General features: G+C 37.8%; 1 protein-coding gene across 4 annotated transcripts in view; it reads right to left on the bottom strand.

The window, feature by feature from the left end:
* Positions 1 to 2039: 2039 nt before the first annotated feature.
* pam (peptidylglycine alpha-amidating monooxygenase) overlaps positions 2040 to 20138 on the bottom strand; it is a 68303-nt gene continuing 50204 nt past the window's right edge. For all 4 annotated transcript variants that reach the window (XM_077243316.1, XM_077243314.1, XM_077243317.1 and 1 more), the window contains 11 exons: positions 14627 to 14756; positions 13008 to 13124; positions 12754 to 12826; positions 9747 to 9957; positions 9319 to 9522; positions 8272 to 8390; positions 6355 to 6454; positions 6157 to 6210; positions 3861 to 4145; positions 3714 to 3773; positions 2040 to 2848 (listed from right to left, as the gene is read on the bottom strand). In XM_077243316.1, coding sequence (XP_077099431.1) covers positions 2670 to 2848; positions 3714 to 3773; positions 3861 to 4145; positions 6157 to 6210; positions 6355 to 6454; positions 8272 to 8390; positions 9319 to 9522; positions 9747 to 9957; positions 12754 to 12826; positions 13008 to 13124; positions 14627 to 14756 — 1532 coding nt within the window. In that variant the 3' untranslated portion in view covers positions 2040 to 2669. The remainder of the gene's footprint in view (positions 2849 to 3713; positions 3774 to 3860; positions 4146 to 6156; positions 6211 to 6354; positions 6455 to 8271; positions 8391 to 9318; positions 9523 to 9746; positions 9958 to 12753; positions 12827 to 13007; positions 13125 to 14626; positions 14757 to 20138) is intronic.

Raw genomic sequence — 20138 nt, 5'->3', positions numbered from 1 at the left:
AGGACGCATACTTTCATGTCTCAATCCTCTTTCCTCACAGACTTTTACTGAGATTGGAGAGGCGAGCATATTAGTATAAGGTACGCCCCTTCTGGTTTTCCCCATCACTGGGCATCTTACACGAAATGCACAGAGGCTGTCCTTGTCCCACTACAGGGAAAGGGCATCCGAAAACTGAAGGGCATCTGGATGACTGGCTGAAATTGGCCCGCTAGTGAAACCAGGTCTGTGTTCAAAAGGACAAGAGCCGTTTCTCGGTGTGGAGTTAGACCCTCGGTGTGGAGTTAGTGTCACTGATGGTCTTACTTCAGAGTGCACTCAGTCAGTGTTGTGCTGCCGGACTCCATCAGGGGAGCAATGGCGGTCCAGTTTCATATGGCATATGTGAGTCCACAGGGGTTGTGAAGCACACAACACTGCTTCAGCATTGCCTTCAGACTCCAGTCCTGAGATGGTCATGGCACCACGACAGAAATCTGGTCTTAGTCTGATCCTAGCCAGATCTTGCATTTCTACAGACTGGTGTTGTTTTAGAGCAAGTCTTCAGGCATGTCGTGGTCAGAACAGACACTGAGCACCGAGCACTGAGCTTCAGGAGCCGGGACAGGGTCCAGGCTGAGGTGGCACATCAATATTAGGCACCTGGGGGAGTTTTACCCCTTAATGCCGATGCGATGTATCTCAATCTTCAAGCAGAAGGGTCTGGATGACATACTGAATGATATAAATCCACAATCTGACTTGTGATGTGGCCAGGAATAAATCACATCCTGTTTGTTAATTTGACCAGAGAACTGGCTCCAAACTGAGCCTGGTTTCTCCCAAGGTTTTTTCCTTAATTCTGTCACTGATTGAGTTTGGGTTCTTGCCACTGTCACCTCTGGCTTGTTTAGTTAAGGGACACTTAATATTTAACAGTATTATTGATCTGAATGTACTGATGCTGTTGGATGAGAACTGAACTGAGCTGTTTTATAGATTAAATTAACTAATTTCATAATTGATGACACTGAATTGAACAATGCCACTTTTGTCTTTTTTGAGCGGTTTCACAGCTGAACTGAGATTTGTTTGCATTGTTGATCATTATTTTCCTGTTATCACTGTGAAGCTGCTTTGGAACAGTCTGTATCATCTCATCCAGTCCTTCAGCATTATTTAAGAACTGCAGGTGTGTGTGTGTTTGTGTTGGAGCAGGTCCATGACTAAACTCTGCAGGACTGTGGCTCCCCTGATTTAGACTGTAGCAACAGTCAGAATTGAAACAGGTCTTCAATAAGGATTTGCAGGGAGATTTTAAGATGTTTGTTTTGGTGTGAAAATTTGGAGTTAGATCCTTGGCGGTAAGATGACACACTCAGAACGATTCTGTTACCTGTAGGAAATGTTGCACATACATGTCTACTAACTCTCAGTATTAGTTAGAACTGTTAGGGGTTGGGTTAGTAGATTAAGTTGACATGTAGTTGAAAAGTTACTTACAGTCAGAATTTCTGTTGAGGAGCATCACAATAAAGTGTTAGCATACGGTCTACTAATACTCTAATGAGAGTTAGTTCACATATAGTTAGAATGTTACTTATAGTCAATATAATGTCTAAAGTGGACGATCAAAATAAAGTGTTACCATATTTATTACAATTGAGGGAGCTATTATTTTTTTTATTCTTTTACTAATTTCAAACATTTTCTTTAGTCTTCATAATAGGCTATTAAAATGAGCAGAATGTATCTCTTTTGACACTGTTATTCAATTTTTTAAAGTATCAAAATATACATAGAATATCTGATTCTGTATTTTACAAAAATCTTTTTTTCAAAGTAAATTAGCAAATGTTTGCATTTATTTCCTGTAACAATATATTGAATGATGCACCATCATCATCCTGTTCCTGTTATGTTGCAGATATAAATGCAGACTGTTTTTAATAGGTTAATTCAAATCATCAGGACTATAGTGTAGTGCAGTGCAGTGTGAATTTTCTCAAATTGATTCTCAATATACATTTAGGAAACTTTATACAACTGGTAGAAAGAAGTGATGCTTTGCAGACACTTTATTACACAAATAACATTGTTACTGAAAATAGTTTTCTTGCAATAAAACCTCGTTATCACAACAAATATCAGACACATCTCACATTAGCTTTGAAAATGTAGTAAATACAGCCTTGAATATGTAGTCATCTTTTTTTCTTATTCTTTTATAAGATGCAAAAAAACTGAACTCAAATCACAGGTGACAGTAGCAGCTCTTAAATATGTGGCACATTTGTAGTAATATATAGGTGCTGCGGAAGGCGAAACACGTAAAAGGCACAAACATACAGAAATATTATGACACAAAATGCCTGGATCAATTATATATTAATTGCACTGCTATCCGATTGATACATTATTGGAAGAGATTGACTAGCTGTTCATCATTAAAACTAAATAAATAATCTACGTTTACCCTCCTGTTAAAAAATTATAATCAAATGTCTTTATCCTCTAAATGACCAGTGCTTTGTATCTCCACGTGGTCCCTTAAAATCATAAATTAAAGTGGCAGTCGTAGTTCTCAAAGAGAAAGTTTTCACACAGAAGATAAAATGTTTCAGCAGCCGATACAAACGATTACAGGGATGCTTAAAGTAGGTCCTGGCAGCGCTAGCAGAAGACACGCTTTAGGATGAGGACACTGGGGGTGGCGGAGCGGAGTACTCTTCATTCTCAGAGTCGGTCCCGTCCTCCTCGTCCTTCTCCAGGTCGCTGCCTTCTGTGCTGAGACGGTCGAAGCCGTGCCGGGTGTAGCCTTTGTGGGAGGCGAAGAAATTCCCCAAGTTCAGGCCTCCCGCAGCTTTGCCTGTGGATGAGAAAGACAGAGAAAGAGGGTTACTCAAAACCCCTGCATCATCTAAACATACAAACTAAACTGCTGAATAAGAACTAGCGGACCTCATCGGTTTGAACTTCCATTTACCATGTATGTGCTCTGTGTATGTGCAGTGATCACTCTTTATATGGGAAAAAAAGCCTAAATTCATCATTTACAGTGATCATGTCTCTTCAGAAGACTTGGATTAAACCACTCGATTCATATGGAATTCTTTTACGTTCTCTTTATGAATGTATTAAAGAGTCAGAGATTTGTGTGAATGATTTTGATTTGTGTTTCGAAGATGAATGAAAGTCTTACGGGTTTGGAACGACATAACAGAATTGTCTTAGTGGAATTATCCCTTTAATTTTGTAAAGTTATCAAAAATCTGTGTTTTGTTCTGTCATTATGAGTGTAGACTGAAAAAGGGATTTTAGCATAAGGCTGTAATATAAGAAAAATTAATATGTTCTGACTTTCACATATTGTATAATTCTTCCAATAGTGTCTGTATAAATAAGTAGTAAAAGTAGTATGAATACAGTAAGATACTTTTGGTAATATAACTGAATACTTTACTGATAGCGGTGAACTTGGAGAAGAATACGGTAAAATGTATAGTTATCTAAACCAGTGTTGGAGAGTTATTGTCATTAACTAAAACCTTAAACTTAATTTTAATTAATTAAAATAAAATAACTCAAAATCAGATTTGACTTCAGCAGGATGGTTTTGTCCCTCCCTGAACCAGGTCCAGAGACCAGCCACAAGAAAGGATTACGACATGAACACATTTTTTGTTTAAGAAGCAAGATGACCATGACATCAATAATCCCTCTATCTCGCTTACCTCTGATTTTACCCAAGATTCCACCTGTAGATCCTGATGGCTCCATCTTCACTTGACAATCTTTTTAAAAGTAGAAATCGATCAAAAATTATCTGACTTACAACACAAGGCATGAACAAGACTGTCATGGTCAAATTCCACAATTACCACTGTACATCCTGCCCTTCCTCCAGCGTATGAAGACCCCGATGGCGATCACAACCACCAATGGGATGAGCAGTAGAGTGGTGATGACAGCAGGTGACACGCCCTGAGCGCTCTGATTGGCCACGTTTGGGAGTTTCTCCTTCTCCTTATTCTCCTCAGGAGCTGCCAGCGGCAGCTGATGCTGTTTCTGCACCGGCTCCTCCATCTTCTGCACATCGGCCACCGGAGACAGGGCTGGAAGCTTGGGCAATGGCTTCAGATTGGCCTGCACAAACGTCTCTGTTTCTAAAACACAAGATAAAAACCAATAGAATATTGATTACCGAATGCTTAACTGTTATGAAAACAGGTGAAATATGACTGACATTTTCTTGACTGCTTTTGGTAGTTTCACCCATGAAGTCAATCGTAGAATTTTCCTAATAATAATAATAATAATAATAATAATTTTTATTTTATAATAATATACCATATTTAATATAGCGCCTTTCCAACACCCAAGGTCGCTTTACGAAGATAGGTTAAGGAACAGAACCAAATAAACATCAAAGCAAAATACACATACCACGGGCAGAAAGTAATATACAGAAGTCGCTTACAAATTTACGTTAAAGATACAAACAAAGAGGGATTCAAACAAATATCATATCCATAGCAAGGTACAATTTACAGAATGAGAGATGAAGAGTAATATTCAGAGAAAAGACAGGATTTTGAAGGAGAGAAGGGTAGATGCTTGATAAGTAAGTAGGACCAAGGTTATGGAGAGCTTTGTAAGTGAGAATTAGTATCTTAAAGTTTATATGCAAGGAAACCGTAAGCCAATGAAGGTGATCGAGGACTGGAGTTAAGTGCTCATTTTTTCTTGTGTGAGAGATCAAGCGGGCTGCAGAGTTTTGAACATATTGTAATCGTTTGATACAGATAAAGAAGTGAGTTACAGTAATCTAGTTGAGCTGTGACAAGGCGGTTTATGCATCCTGCTGACTAAGAGAAGATCGAATATGAGAGATATTACGTCGGTGGAAAAAAGCTGTCTAGCACTTTACCAATGTGATCATTAAATGAAAGAGTGCAGGGCATTATCAAGTCACCATCCAAATCTATCAGTTGACCGGATAATTTAAGGTAATTAGCCTCAAGCAAAAGCTTGAGTTCCTTGATGCAAGCTGTTAATGTAGGCAAAGGAAACACTGAGGTGGGAGGTGTGCTAATATAATTCGGAATGCCATCAGCATAACACTAGAAGTTAAACTAATTTGTCTAACATATAAATAGAGAAAAGAAGAGGGCCCAAGACAGAACCTTGAGGGACACGAGAACTGATGGATTTTGTGGATGATTTGTGCTTCTGGTATATAACAAATTATTGCCGCCCTGTCAAACCCAGAGTGATAGGGCAGGGAGGCAACAACTGGTATGACAGGCATACCAGTTGTTGCCTCCCTGAGGAAAACCAGTCAAAGGCTGTGTCAGTAATTCCAATTGCTGAAAGCCGTGACAGGAGTATCTCATGACTAACAGTGTCAAAAGCTGAGCTGAGGTCCAGCAGAAGGAGAGTACCAGAATCAGAAGCTAGTTGGAGATCATAAAGAGCCTTAACCAGGGCCGTTTCAGTACTGTGTAACGGACGAAAGACAGAAAACGGACTGGAAAGGTTATGTGCTGTTAAATGAGGTTCAGTGTACTTGCCCCATCATTGATGGTTACAGATATGCCCTTTGTGAAGGTTTAATTGCTTCATTGATGACATACTAAGATCATTATTTCAAGAGCAGCAATGAAACCTTAAGCACAAAGAGCATATTGTGCCTCTGAGCCTTGTCAAACACATACTTTAACCATCAGTGATAGGGCAAGTACACTGAACCTCATAGTCCAGTGTATATGTTTCCCGTCTGTCTTGGCCAATCACAAACAGTGTTTTCTCTCAAGGTTTCAAAGGAAAGGCAGCACCAAAATGAGTGTTTAATTTAGAAGCCCATATATTTACCCATAGGTCAATATAAACCCCTTAAATGTAACATCGATCGAACCTTTAGTAATTAACACATTATTCACAGAAATTCTCTGCTCTGCGAACTGGAATTAGCATTAGGCTAGTACAACCACTGTTTGTATATGCTCTTGTTTCGGGAAGTCAATTGCTAGTTCCAACTTCTCTATGACATCACGTACATTGTTAAAGACGGCTAGCGATGATTGGTCGAGAAGCAACGGGTAGTCTGAGATGTTTCATGTCCATGACATGACAATAATTTAGTAGTCAAAATCACATAACCTGACGTGACATTACCTTCAATTTCTTGGACCTCGATTCCACCTTTTTTAACGGAGCGATGTTCTGCTTCTGAAATGAGAAAAAAGTCTTCAAGCTTAATTTTTTGTTGTCAGAACAGACAAAAAGCATAGATTTTCTCATGTACATATTTTTATTTGAAATGTTATACTGATATGTTCACATATTAGTATAATTATATATATTATAACTTACTTGAAGACTGAACAAACTTCATTACAGAATCTGATGCTGCGTCTCCAACAAAGACGCTCCCATCTGCTGTAACAACAATGTCATGTGGTAATTTAAATTCCTGAAGGAAAAAGAGAAGGAAAAAACTTCAGATGTCAGAACAAAATATGCGAATGGGTAAATAGATCCATAACAAGACATTATAGTTTGTTGCAGCAATACGGAATATTGCTAATATTGCTTGTTTTTCCTCATTGGGTAAATCGGTGTGGCCAAAAGCATCTACTAAACCAGGGGTAGGCAAGTTCGGTCCTAGAGAGCCGCTGTCCTGCAGAGTTTGGCTCCAACACTGAAAAAAACCTCACCTGCCTATTAGCCTTAGTAATCCTGAAGACATTGATTAGCTTGTTCAGGTGTGTTTGATTAGGGTTGGAACTAAATTCTGCAGGACAGCGGCTCTCTAGGACCGAACTTGCCTACCCCTGTACTAAACGAATAAATGTGAATGTAAGACATAAAGAGTAGAGAAACTGATAACTCTAAAGATATTTGCTTATTGGCATGAAAATAAATCCTAAAGATAGATGTGAGCACTACTTCATTATACTTTATTACACATCATTATCACTCTTCTTTAAATCACCAAAAAACACAAGCTTTAAAGGCGCAGTAAGCGATTTCTGAGAAAAGCCGTTGATATTTGAAATCACCAAAACACACTCCCTACCCAAAAGCTATCTTTATAGCTCCGCCCCCATATTCATAAACACGAAATGCAACATAGGCACCTCCGCCCAATGTGTGGACATGACCCCTAATGAGTGGACACACCCCCTAATGTTGATTGGCTAAAAGTGTGTTGTGCTGCTCGGTTCGATCCTCTTTCAACAGTGTTTCTCAGAAATCGCTAACGCATTCTCATCCTTTGGCGTCATATGTGACGCCATATGACAAAGGGCGAAATACTACGCACATGGCACCCTTTATCGTCAATATAACACGCACTGCGATGGGTAGGTTTAGGTGTGGGGTAGGGTCTGCGTCTCATATTCACGCTAAAGGATGCCAGTCAACTTTATGACGCCTTGGGTTCGCGCGTTATATTCACGCTAAAGGGTGCCAGGTGCGTAGTATTTCGCCGTTTTGTCATATGGCGTCACATATGCCGCCAAAGGATGAGAACTGGCTCAAATCGCTTACTGCAACTTAAAATCAGACGTGAAGCCACAGCGCTGTCTGATGAGAATGAGAAGGCAAGAGGATGATAGTATTAGCAGTTCAGAAAACAAATCTCATACAGGTGTTTCAAGAGATTTAGGATATTTAAACAAATCTCTTAAAGCACAAGATCAGAGCGATAAACGGCACAACAGTTAGATATATAATGGTTTCGCTCATATATATTTAGACTCATGCTTTACTTCTGTCTATCAAGTATGTCTATCTGTTCTGCCTACCGTTTTTTCCCCCTACCAATAAACTATATGAATTTATCCTCTTATTTGCAGACATAACGTGTCTTCAGCATCTAATCTGAACTTGTGCTAAAGCCTCTACTGTCTGTCACGCACCGTTTTGACCTCCACATGAAAAGAGTTGCAGGTAGCAGTTGCACATACACATACACGATCAGTCTCTAAGCGAGGGACACCCATGTAATCTAATGCAAATATCCATGTAATCAATGGCTGCACTTAGTAAGGCCATTGAGTTGAAATGGTTTGAAACAAAGTTAGATACCTGTGCAATACTGCTACCACTGAACTCTGTATGGGGAAACCTTGATCAGAAAGAGTTTTTCCTATACATGTGCTGTTAACAACTAACACACAACTCTCAGCAATATAACTGCTCCCATCATGAATAACGCTTCATGAATGTTTTGAGGAATGTTGTGTTGTGCTCAGCAGGATTGTGTCAATATTTCTTAATCAGCACCTGTATGTCTGGACTGAACGAATCCAGGATTTCCTTGGTTGAATAACTGATAACAAACCCTTGAAGAGGAGCAGCCTGCCCATACGGAGCTTCTCCATTCACCGCGTAGATGAGACCGCCTGAAACAACACATGAGCAACATGACTGCAGAGTCTACATAACTACCGAGTTGGGTTTAGCATCAGTCGTCTAAGGATTTGTTTGTTTTTGAACATGTATTCACATTATAGATCAAAGACCATGGGAATTCACATGGTTAGGATTGAGATGCTCCGTGAACTATTGAGCTTTATGAAATTAATGACATTAAATCCAAATGTTCATTCATTCTTTATTTACTCATAAGTCATACCAAAGTCTTTCTTCTGCTGAACGCAAAGGGATACAAACGGTATAGCTGCAAGCGGGAATACGTGGCCAAGCATGACAGTAGCAGATAAGTTACACAAACATTTAACCAGACATGCCATCCCTGGTGATCATTTTAGGAAAAGCCATGAAAATCCTAATGTAGAATCATAACATAACACAACTGCTAATAACTGTAAGAACCAGTAGGTGTCATGGTCATCCAATTAATAAGAAATTGTCAGGGCATTGTGACATTTACCCACATAAAGTTGTGTGTCAGTTTGACAAAGCACTTCCTGAGTGGAATTATCAATATCGTTTGGTTAATCAAAATCCTGTAGCTTTTCAGGCATTCTTTTAAAATAATCTGACACAGATTTGGTGAACGGAGGTATATTCAATTCAGCATCAGCCAAGGAATCAGTAGAAAAAATTATGTTTCTAGACCGGCAGAAACACTAATGCAACTTTACCATTTTGGTAGAGCTAGACAGTTCGAAATTTGACTCAAGACTCCAACAAGTCTTTGTGCTTTTGGAAAAAGACCCAGTTTCCTAAATTTCTCCTTTTGTGTTCTACTAAAGAAAGTTATACAGGTGTGACATGAGTACATTATGACAAACTATGACAACTTGAGATTTATATGACAATTGAATAATTAAAAAGTCAGATTTATCATGCTATGTGCATGCATACCTTGGACAGGCGAGTATGCGATGGCAAATACTTCTCCTCCAAACGCGTCTTTTTTGATCTCCTTCACAAACTCGCCAGTCTCTGCCATGAAGCACTGAATCCGTCCATTGTCCCGATCGGCCACACACAGCTCCCGTTTATCCGGCAGGAACGCCAGGCTGTGAGGGATCCTGAACGGGAAACGTCGCTTTCTGTCCAAGGACCCTATGCCATCAGCAAAAAAGGATTATTAATGAATTCTTAAAGCTAAACTATCCAAACAGTGTTCTGAGATATCAACCAGGTGTTGGATGCCTTACTGATTCAATTCTAATTAAGCTGTATCATACATGATACCTGATTGCTGCAGCAATATCAGAGTATTGTTAATTTTAAAAGTTTTGTATCACTGTAATATCATGTCTGATAAAATATTGTGCAACGTGTACCTGCTCCCCAGTGTGAGATATATTTGCCCTCTGGTGAGAATTTGACGATCCTGGAATTGCAGTATCCATCTGAGACGAAGATGTTTCCAGTAACAGGGTCTACGGCCACATCTGTAGGTTGGCAGAAATGATTCTTGTCACTTCCTGGTTCAAAAGCTTCTCCCAAGACCAGAAGCTGCTGATCTGTGCCACTACTGCTCAGCTTGAATACCTAGATATGGAGAAAGAATGCTTCAATCGCACCAACTTTATTACAGTTTAAGAAGTCATATACATTATTTTGCTTGACCATTATGATGTTTTTTTATTATATATTTGTTTCTCACACAATCAATAAATTTCCTTTGTCATGCCATTCTGATTAACCTTTTTACTTCCACTGACATTTCTGTCTTATGTTTGTGGACCTCTCATTAAAATCATCGTAAGAGGAGTCTAAGTTTGAAACAAAATTTTAACAATATAGCTATATATATATATATGTATTGTATATTTTATTTAAAAGTTCTGTGTTATTTTACATTTGATTACTCTCTGTACCTGAATACTTGAAAATCTTAAAATCTTAATCTTGATTTATTTCAATCGTATATTTGTTCAGTTGTATTTGTTGCAATTTCTAATTTTTTATTTGTTCTTTTTGTTAATAACTGAGTGTTTACTTGTCTTTAATAATGCTTGAAATTTATATTAGTTAGACTAGTTGTTTTTACATGGTATTTTGAAACCACAGACAAACGTTCCTTGTGTAAGTGTTCTTTTAGTCTGTTAAAGGGATAGTTCACCCAAAATTCTGTCAGTATTTACTCACCCTCATGTTGTTCCAACCCCGTAAGACCTTCGTTCATCTTCGAAACACGAATTAAGATATTTTTGTTGAAATCTGAGAGGAGGATCACTCCTCCATACTAGTCCATAGGCTTCTTCAGGGATTGAAACTTGCCAGCCCCGAAAAGTCATTAAAGACATTGTTAAAATAGTCCAAGTGACTACAGTGGCTCAATCTTAAGTTTATCAAACAATGAGAATACTTTTTGTGCGCAAAAAACAAACAAAAATAACGGCTTTATTTCAACTATTCATTTCCTTCTCTCTGGGCCTCGAGTCAGTTCACTAGTGTAAAAGCGTAAGCTTCTGTTATTATACGTCACAAGCATCACCCACATGACCAGCGTCGGCCAATAGTGAGCCTACGTGTGACGTAGCTCTACGCAATCACACTACATTAACTGACTAGAGGCCAACAGAGAAGGAAATGAATAGTTGAAATAAAGTCTTTATTTTTGTTTGTTTTTGTGCACAAAAAGTATTCTCGTTGTTTGATAAACTTAAGATTGAGCCACTGTAGTCACTTGGACTATTTTAACAATGTCTTTAATGACTTTTCGGGGCTGGCAAGTTTCAATCCCTGAAGAAGCCTATGGACTAGTATGGAGGAGTGATCCAGCTCTCAGATTTCATCAAAAATATCTTAATTCGTGTTCCGAAGATGAACGAAGGTCTTACGGGGCTGGAACAACATGAGGGTGAATAAATACTGACAGAATTTTCATTTTTGGGTGAACTATCCCTTTCATTTTTGTTCATGATATTCAGCTACAATTAAATGTTTTGCAATAAGACAAAATGCGAATGATATCAAGTTTGTTTTTTAACCTTATTATTCCAAAAATTCCGAAATTAAGAATCGATAAGAATCTGAATCGATAAGCAGAATCGAAATCGTTAAAATAAAAACGATACTCAACCATTGTATCTTGACTGAACAGGCCCATATTGAAAATGTGAATTCTGAAGCAGTTTCTTTTTCAATAAAAAAGCATCCAATTAGTAATTAGATAAGAAAGCTTGGGATGTGAGTGTGTTCAGTTTACACTGTAGAACACAACGTCTAAGTATCGCCAAGTTATGTTTACCACAGGATTTATTTTAGTCAGAAATTTTAAAAAACTCACTATAAAACCCCATAGGAAAATCTCGAAGGAACCAGCGGCAAAATAGACTTCCGAGTTCTGATGTCATCCCTGTACCACTCTATTGGTAAATATTAAAAGTGCCACAACTTCTGTTCATACTTTGCACATGACGTAACAAGTACTGGCTGGCGGGTATGAACGCGTTTTCTAGCAACGAAACCCAGTAAACTAATCAAGGATCTTGCCAGGACGTCGCCAGTTTTAATATACAAAAGTTGTGTTTTGAGGTGTAAACGACATGCCAGATAGTTGTTGTGCGATTGGATGCACTATTAGCATCTGTCGCTGCATTAACGCCGCATTCTCTCAGAGACGACGATTGATATAACGGTATAGCACCTATCTTAATTTACTGGCTTAATATTTCTCTTGTGGACCTACATTAATGACAGTAAAAAATTAGAAGAATATTTCTTTTTAAACAAGTTTTTGAAGCTGCTTTTGATTTTCACAGATGGCAGAGTTGTGCTGTTCGTGAACTAAAGACTGCTATTTTGTTTCCATAGCACATTAACAAAACGTTTAATGACACTAATTAAACACTAAAAATAATACAATTACTAAATATTAATAATATCACTAAAATGATAGAGCTCGGGATCGTTTCGTCATTTTTGTGATATTATTAATAATTAGTAATTGTATTGTTTTTAGTGTTATTATTGTCATTAAACGTTTTGTTAATGTGCTATGGAAACAAAATAGCCTCACTATATAATTGATTGTAGTATTGGAAATTTGCAAGCTGCTAATTTCGCCATTTTGTCAGTGTTTGTTGCCTGCCAGGTATCCATGGTAGTCACGTGACTGCAAAGTATGAATTGTGTAGATACAAACACAAAGCTAACTGATGCTTAGTGCCAATAAAAACTAAGAGTTTCCCAATATAATATATGACCTGTACCAAACTTAGCTAATCCACCCCACCCGACTAAACCTGGTTTCTTTTAAGTTTTTTTTTTCTCCCGTTTTCATTTGTTTATTAAGATATCTAGTAGTGGGGTTACTTAAGTTCATTGGAGTTTCTTTACCTGATGAAGTGCAACATCGGTCACCCAGTAATTGTCATTCTTGTCGGTAGTTATTCCATGCGGCAAATAAAACCTGTTCAAACAAACATCTCATTATCAACAAGCACAATGACTCAAAGATAGAAAACAATAGCAGTACAGCATTTACACAACTTCACTAATTATAAACGGGAGAATTCTAGTCTGTCAAATTGCACTGTGCTGCATTGCCTGAACTGTAGACACGGTGCAATAACAGCATCTCATGGACTTACATATTTCTCCCTGAAGCTCTGAGCACTCGTCCTTTGACTGGATCCACAACCATGATCGAGGGCTGCTGGATGGGGCCCAGGTCCTTCTGCTGGTACATGCCATTCATATTAAAGGAGCTGCAGCAGAAAAATACTTCATTATACTATGACAGCATATTGTTTATCAGCAGTATTTACACCTTTACAGGAATAGTTCACCTAAAAATAAAAAACCTGTCATGATTTACATTAATGTTGTTCCCTTCTTTCTACTCTGGAACAAAAAGAAACTGAAAGAATGCCTGTCCTTTCATGAAATTACCATAAATGCAGATGGGTGCTCGCTAGCTTCAAATATGGCAAAAAAGCACTGCCAACTTATCATTAATTTTATTCCAAGTCCTCCGAAATCAAATGAAAGCTTTGTGTGAGAAAAAAAGGCTGAAGTTTAGCTGTCGAATGATCTCAGACCTGAAATATAGCACACATATCATATGAACCACTTCTACGTTACTTTTGTGTTATATTTGGAACTCAACAGCATTTCTATTGCATGGAGAACAGAAACGTGGACATTCTGCTGAAAATGTACTTCTCAGAAAGGATAAAGTCAGAGATAGGGACTTGGTTGAGTAAATGATGACAGATATTTTTTTATTGGGTGAACTGCAATAATCATTATTCAAATATGCACAAATTGCAACGGACATTAAAAAATTCTGTCATCATTTATGCCCCCTCATGTCATTCCAACCCCCTTCTGAAGACTTTCGATGATACAAATGGATTTATTTTACAATCTCTTCGCAAACTTTTTGAAGCTTAAATATTTTGTTTGTGTGGACATTCAATGGAAAAAAATATATTCATTTGTGTTCTGAACAAAAGGCTTAAAGTCCCTGTGTTGAAAATCAAGCTTTTAATGTTGTTTATATGTCTATGTGGTGTTGTTAATATGCTTTAACACAAACCATGTGCAAATTCATAAGTCAACACCATTGCAGAGTATTTTCTCCTTAGAACTGCAGTGAACCAAAGACAGTCTCAAAAACACGGTTTGAAATCGCTGGTGTTTCTGACGTCACAAACTACCTTGTAACCAATCAGATCAACATGTGATCGTCAACGAGTGGATCTCTGAGCTGTGTGAGTGAGTGGAGACGAGGCTCATTTGCATATTCATTGAACCGCATATACTAAATGAGGCAAGGGTGTCGAGTTACATTCAAGTAGAAATTTTTTACAGTATTTTTTTTTTAAATTTCATTTTGGTGATCAAAGATGAGTTTTAAGGGATAAAATTATTGACTGCAGGGGGTCTTTAAGGATTTGGAAGGACATGAGGGTGAGTAAATGATGACATTTTTGGGTGAATTCACTTTAAGCAAAACAATGCAATGGTAGCATTTCCTTTATATAACCTTTCATCAGACCGTAACATTATGCAGTTAATGACAACTTCATGAGCAAAAGGTCAGTGTTCATTACATGTCTAGATAGAGCTCAATTCTACATCAGCAATGTTTAATTGCTTAATATACACAAATTCTCTTAATTAACTCTTAAAAATATATGTTCTTAAGAGCCTTTGGGTGGAGAATGCTTAAATGTATGGAGTGGGTTAATATTCCAGAACGTACTCCCTTCCCCATATGTGATCTCCTCTGTGGAAGATGATCAGGTCACCATTAGAGTTGAGAGCCAGACCAGACACCTGTCCAAACTGCAGCTCCACCTCAGGCCAGTCTGACACCTCCACCAGATTGGCACCTACACACACACACACACACACACACACACACACACACACACACACACACACACACCAACACACAGACACACACAGACACACACAGACAGACACACACACACACACACACACAAACACACACACACACACACACACACACACACACACACACACACACACACACACACACACAAACACACACACACACACACACACACACACACACACACACACACACACACACACACACACACACACACACACACACACACACACACACACACACACACACACACACACACAAACACACACACACACACACACACACACACACACATACATAAACTGAATTTAGGTTTGGAGATGAACATGGAATGAATGAGGAATGAGAAAGAAAAAACATATAAAATCTGAGGGTCCTAGCTTGAAACAACACAGACATCTATCAAAGGTTTTAATAGTTTTGAGCACCATTGATTCACAAGAGAACTGGCTCATGGCCCATGGGTCTAAAAAGAAAAAGACTGTAAAGAATAATAATACATTTATTATTGATCCACATTGAATAAATAATAACCTGTTGGCAAACTATTGAAAACAGCCCCTGAATAAGTTTGTCATGAAAAGCGGAATAATGACCACATCAGATTAATGCATCAGTGCATCATAATCACACAGAACTGCCCCTCGACTGAGCCTGGGTTCTCCCAAGGTTTTTTATTCTCCATTTCTATCCCTGATTAAGTTTGGGTTCTTGTCACTGTCGACTCTGGCTTGCTTAGTGGGGACACTTAATATTAATATTCAGCAATATTATTGATCTGCCAGCACTGACACCATTGTATGAGAACTGAACTGAGCTGGACGATGACATCACGGTTTCCCTGCAGAGCTGCTTTTAGGGATGCACCGATGTGACAATTTTGGCTGATACCGATAAATCTTTATATTTGAAAGACGATAACCAATATATTGGCCGATAAATCTAAATCCAAATTTTTGTATTATTTTTTGAGAGCCTGATTACAAAAACAAAAGTCTCACCAAAAAGCCATGTCCCAACCACACAATTATTATATATCATTATAATTTTATGTAGTCTATATGATAGCACATGTTGGACTTAACTGTATTTTCTTTTTTCTCAGTGATTTCAATCATATTTCAAGCAAATCAAACCCATCATGTTGAACAGTGTGCATCTGAAGTGTCTCAGCTAAAGGAAATAATACATTATTTATTGGATTTAAAGGGGAACTTGGCAACTCTAGCCATTTCTTCACTGATTTTCACTTTTGTTGTTGCATGTTTTCTCAACGAGCTCCCCCTACAGCTGTAAGGTATTTCACAACACTGTCGTAAAAAAAAAAACGTACTTGCGGCACCCTCCTCCCCCTTTCCACCGCTGCTCATGTGCATTTGTTATTATCGGAGCCGGCCAACTTTATCGTGTGGAGTATGTCTACCGAGGTGGGTAATCCATCATACACATTGAGGCGGGTGTGTGTGTGTTTATTTCAAATTGCCGTAAAGCAGTTTGTGTTTCTCGCTCGTTCTCACTTCTCACGAGACTTCCTCTTTCCATCTTACAGGGGCGTTAGTCCCCATGTTGCAAGGTTGGTTTTCCGCCTGGGAATGTTGGGGTGAGTGCGGAAGTCACCATTTTCACTGGAACAGGTTATTTAACCATCCAAATGATTTCTAAATGGTTTTATTAAGTTGAAATAGTTGCCAAGTTCCCATTTAATATGTTGGCCCGATAATTATAACAAAAAAAATGGACATATATCAGCCAATACCGATATGGTGGTCGACATATCATGCATCCTTAGCTGCTTTATAGTTGAAATGCATTAATTTAGCCATTGATGATCTTTACAACGGAACTGAATCAGCAATGAACTGGCTTCAGCTGAACAACAGCCGAAAATGCATAATTTTCCTGGTATCTCTGTAAAGCTGCTTTGAAACAATCAGCATTGTATAAAGCGCTATATAAATAAAGGCTTCTTGACTTGACTTTTACACCGCTAGATGCGACACAATAGAGACATTCTGCATGTGAAATATCATAAGTCAACCTGTACTCGACTTCTGTATCTGAACACCTTTATGACCTGAACTAGTGGGAAATGAGGAATTAATGTGGATTGATTGCAGGGCACTAAAAACTATACACTATGCACTTATACTATTCACTCACTTATACTATCAAATATGCACTATACACTTATACTATATACTTATATTATACACTATGCACTTATACAGTACTATGCACTATGTACTTATACTATACTGTATACTATGCACTTTTACTATGCCCCATGCACTTATACTATACACTATGCACTTATACTATGCCCCATGCACTTATACTATGCCCCATGCACTTATACTATACACTATGCACTTATACTATGCCCCATGCACTTATACTATGCCCCATGCACTTATACTATACACTATGCACTTATACTATACTGTATACTATGCACTTTTACAATGCACTATGCACTTATACTATACACTATGCACTTATACTATGCACCATGCACTTATACTATGCACTTATATTATACATTATGCACTTATACTATGCCCCATGCACTTATACTATGCACTATGTCAAGGGTTGGAAACTACGCGGAGGAATAATCACTGACACGTAACAATAGCTCAAGAGGTGTTTGAATTTAATTTAAATAAAGTCCCTCAACCTTGCATACGGATGCACATTTTAAGTAAGGAGCTATAAATATTATTAAACTGTGAGATTATAGCCTGCGCTAGCGCACAGATCTGACAAACCATTCGTGTGACCTGAGGTGCGCACTCCTGTGATTATCCCTCAGCATGCCTGGATTGCAGACCCGTGCACTTTGTACAGAACCGTCTATTGTACTTTTGAACTTTATTTTGTTATTTTGGTTATTAAAGGTTATTTTTCCCTCTGTTGCGTAAGAAAAGCTGTGACAGCTGAGTGCAATGAAGTGTCCAACACTTTGTTTTTTCAGTTCTTCTTTTTAGAATATCAGTGTGATCACACTACTTATACTAAAACCAGCATAGAATAGAGCACAAGCAAGCAAGGTGTTTAGTGTGCTTAGACTGCCAACTGTCAATTTTCAGCAGCAGCGCTTCAATGTGACAACAAACTGCATGTAAATAATGTCAAGAAAACATGTCTTTCTCAAAGTTGTCCTCAAACAGATGGACTGGGTGTAAATCAGTCTTAAGAATCCCTCATTGAACAAACTCACAAGCTTAACATCTGACCACAAAACTGCAAGATATCAATAACTTGTTCTCTGTAAAAAATGATAAACCTGATAAACACCCAAAGATATCTATTATTCTGTATTTACAGTGTCCCCAGAAGAAATTGTACATAAGACACTTAAAATGGATGAATGTCTTCATTCTATTTAACAAAATATCAAACCAAGTGTCATTATGTAAAAAAATGTATAGAATGTTTGTTCGAGTTAAAACTAAACAACGGTTTATATATGGTCAAAAATTAAGGCAAAAAGTATTTGCCTAGTATCTGTACTAAGAAACATAAAACCACATTTATTTACTCTTTTTGCATATGCCATAATTCTGAAATGGAAGAAGTCCATTTACACAACCAGGACTCTTCCTAGAGCTGGCTGAACAATGAAACTGAGGGTGAGAAGGGCCTTGGTGAAAGAGGTGACCAAGAACCTGATGGTCACTCTGGTTGAGCTCCAGAGATCACGAGTGGAGATGGAAGAAACTTGCAGACGGACAACCATCACTGCAATACTCCTCTGATCTGAGCTTTACTGAAGAATAGCCAGCTGAAAGCTTCTCATCTCTGCCTGTGAGAAACTATATAGAAGGTTGACCCTCCAACAGGACAAAGAGACCCTAAGCACACAGTCAAAGCAATACAAAAGTGTCTATAGGGATAACTCCCAGCCAGAGCCTGGATTTGAACCCAATTTAACGCCTCTTTAGAGACTTGGCTGCCTAAGGATGGTCACCAACCAACCTGACAGAGCTTGAGAGTATCTGCTCAGAAAAATGGCAGAAAATCCAAATCCAGGAGTGCAAAGCATGTTGCGTGTTTTTTTTTTTTTTTTTAAATGAGCAAAGTTATCGCAAAATAAGCATTTTAGGGCTGCATCATAACAAAAATATTAAAACGTGATGATATTTCTCGCCAAGATGAAAAGCTATCTTATATATATATAAATATTATATATATATATATATATATATATATATATATATATACCAGCATGAAGGAGTTGAGTTTGTGTCTTTTATAGCTTATGATAATTCATTCTCAAAGTAGAACTAAAGTGCCAGAATATTTTGTCACGACCATGCAAAATACCCGAAGTGGCACATTCCACAAACGAGAATACACCATCAGACCGTTTTCTGAGGCTGCATGATATATTAAGACCATTTAAAAGTCACAAAAAAGCATAGTACTATTGTGAAATCACGAACACTGCGATTCAATTAAACATATATGCGCTGTTGTATTGTTATCATTTACATGCGTGGAGCATGTCTCAGTAGCTCGGTTAACAATCTGCTGTGAGTTTGATTATATGTTCATCTGGCAATGCAACGTGTGCCATGTAACGTAACGATAATTAAACACGCCAACACAGGAGAAAACATCAATATGTTTCTAAATATTCAAATTGTTGTTCAATTTGAGCCAATTTCAAAATAAAAGTCTGTGTGGCAAGTACTTGCTGAGTTTTGTTTCATATTTGTCACGCGTTTTAAAAAGTAGTTCACAAGCAAATAAAGGTACCCTACAGTTTTTAATGATGTATTACTCGTTTCTGTATAAGAAAAATTATGGAGTATTTTAAGTTGTTTCCGCTGCTTCCGTACCGGCATGTCCATCGACCCCATAGGGTTAAATCCTTGCTCTGATGTTTTGATGTCCACATATTGTTGTTCAAGAAATTAGAGTGGCAGTAGCATTTCTATCATAAATAAGTATCCAAATATTAAAGATATATTTAAATGAAATTGTTGGCCAGAATTTGGCCAGAATTGATCATGCTATAAAGTGTAACAAAAACAATCACAGGCCGTTGGCCCTCTGCAGGCATTTGTTATAATATGTGATGTACAGAAGTTGATTACTGTTTATAGTATATTGTTTATATACTGTTCATGTATTTTAACTGTGGTGTTCCGTAAAACCATATAATTACTTGCTTTTGATACTTTATTTGAATCAATTATTATTATTGCCTCATTGTTATTGTATATGTATTTAAATCGTTTTAAAGGCTATTTTTCACTTAGGTTATTTTTATTACAACATTGTTTTGCATTTTGTAACTTTCTGTTGAATAAAATATTTTTTTCCAGTCATGTTTTGTCATAATTTCTTTAAA

This window comes from Siphateles boraxobius, unplaced genomic scaffold (genome assembly GCF_051911475.1).
Source record: "Siphateles boraxobius isolate OS27281-9 unplaced genomic scaffold, OSU_SipBor_1 25, whole genome shotgun sequence".
Taxonomy (NCBI): Eukaryota; Metazoa; Chordata; class Actinopteri; order Cypriniformes; family Leuciscidae; genus Siphateles; species Siphateles boraxobius.
The sequence above is the reverse complement of the archived record's forward strand: the minus strand, read 5'-3'. Positions and strand labels throughout refer to the sequence as shown.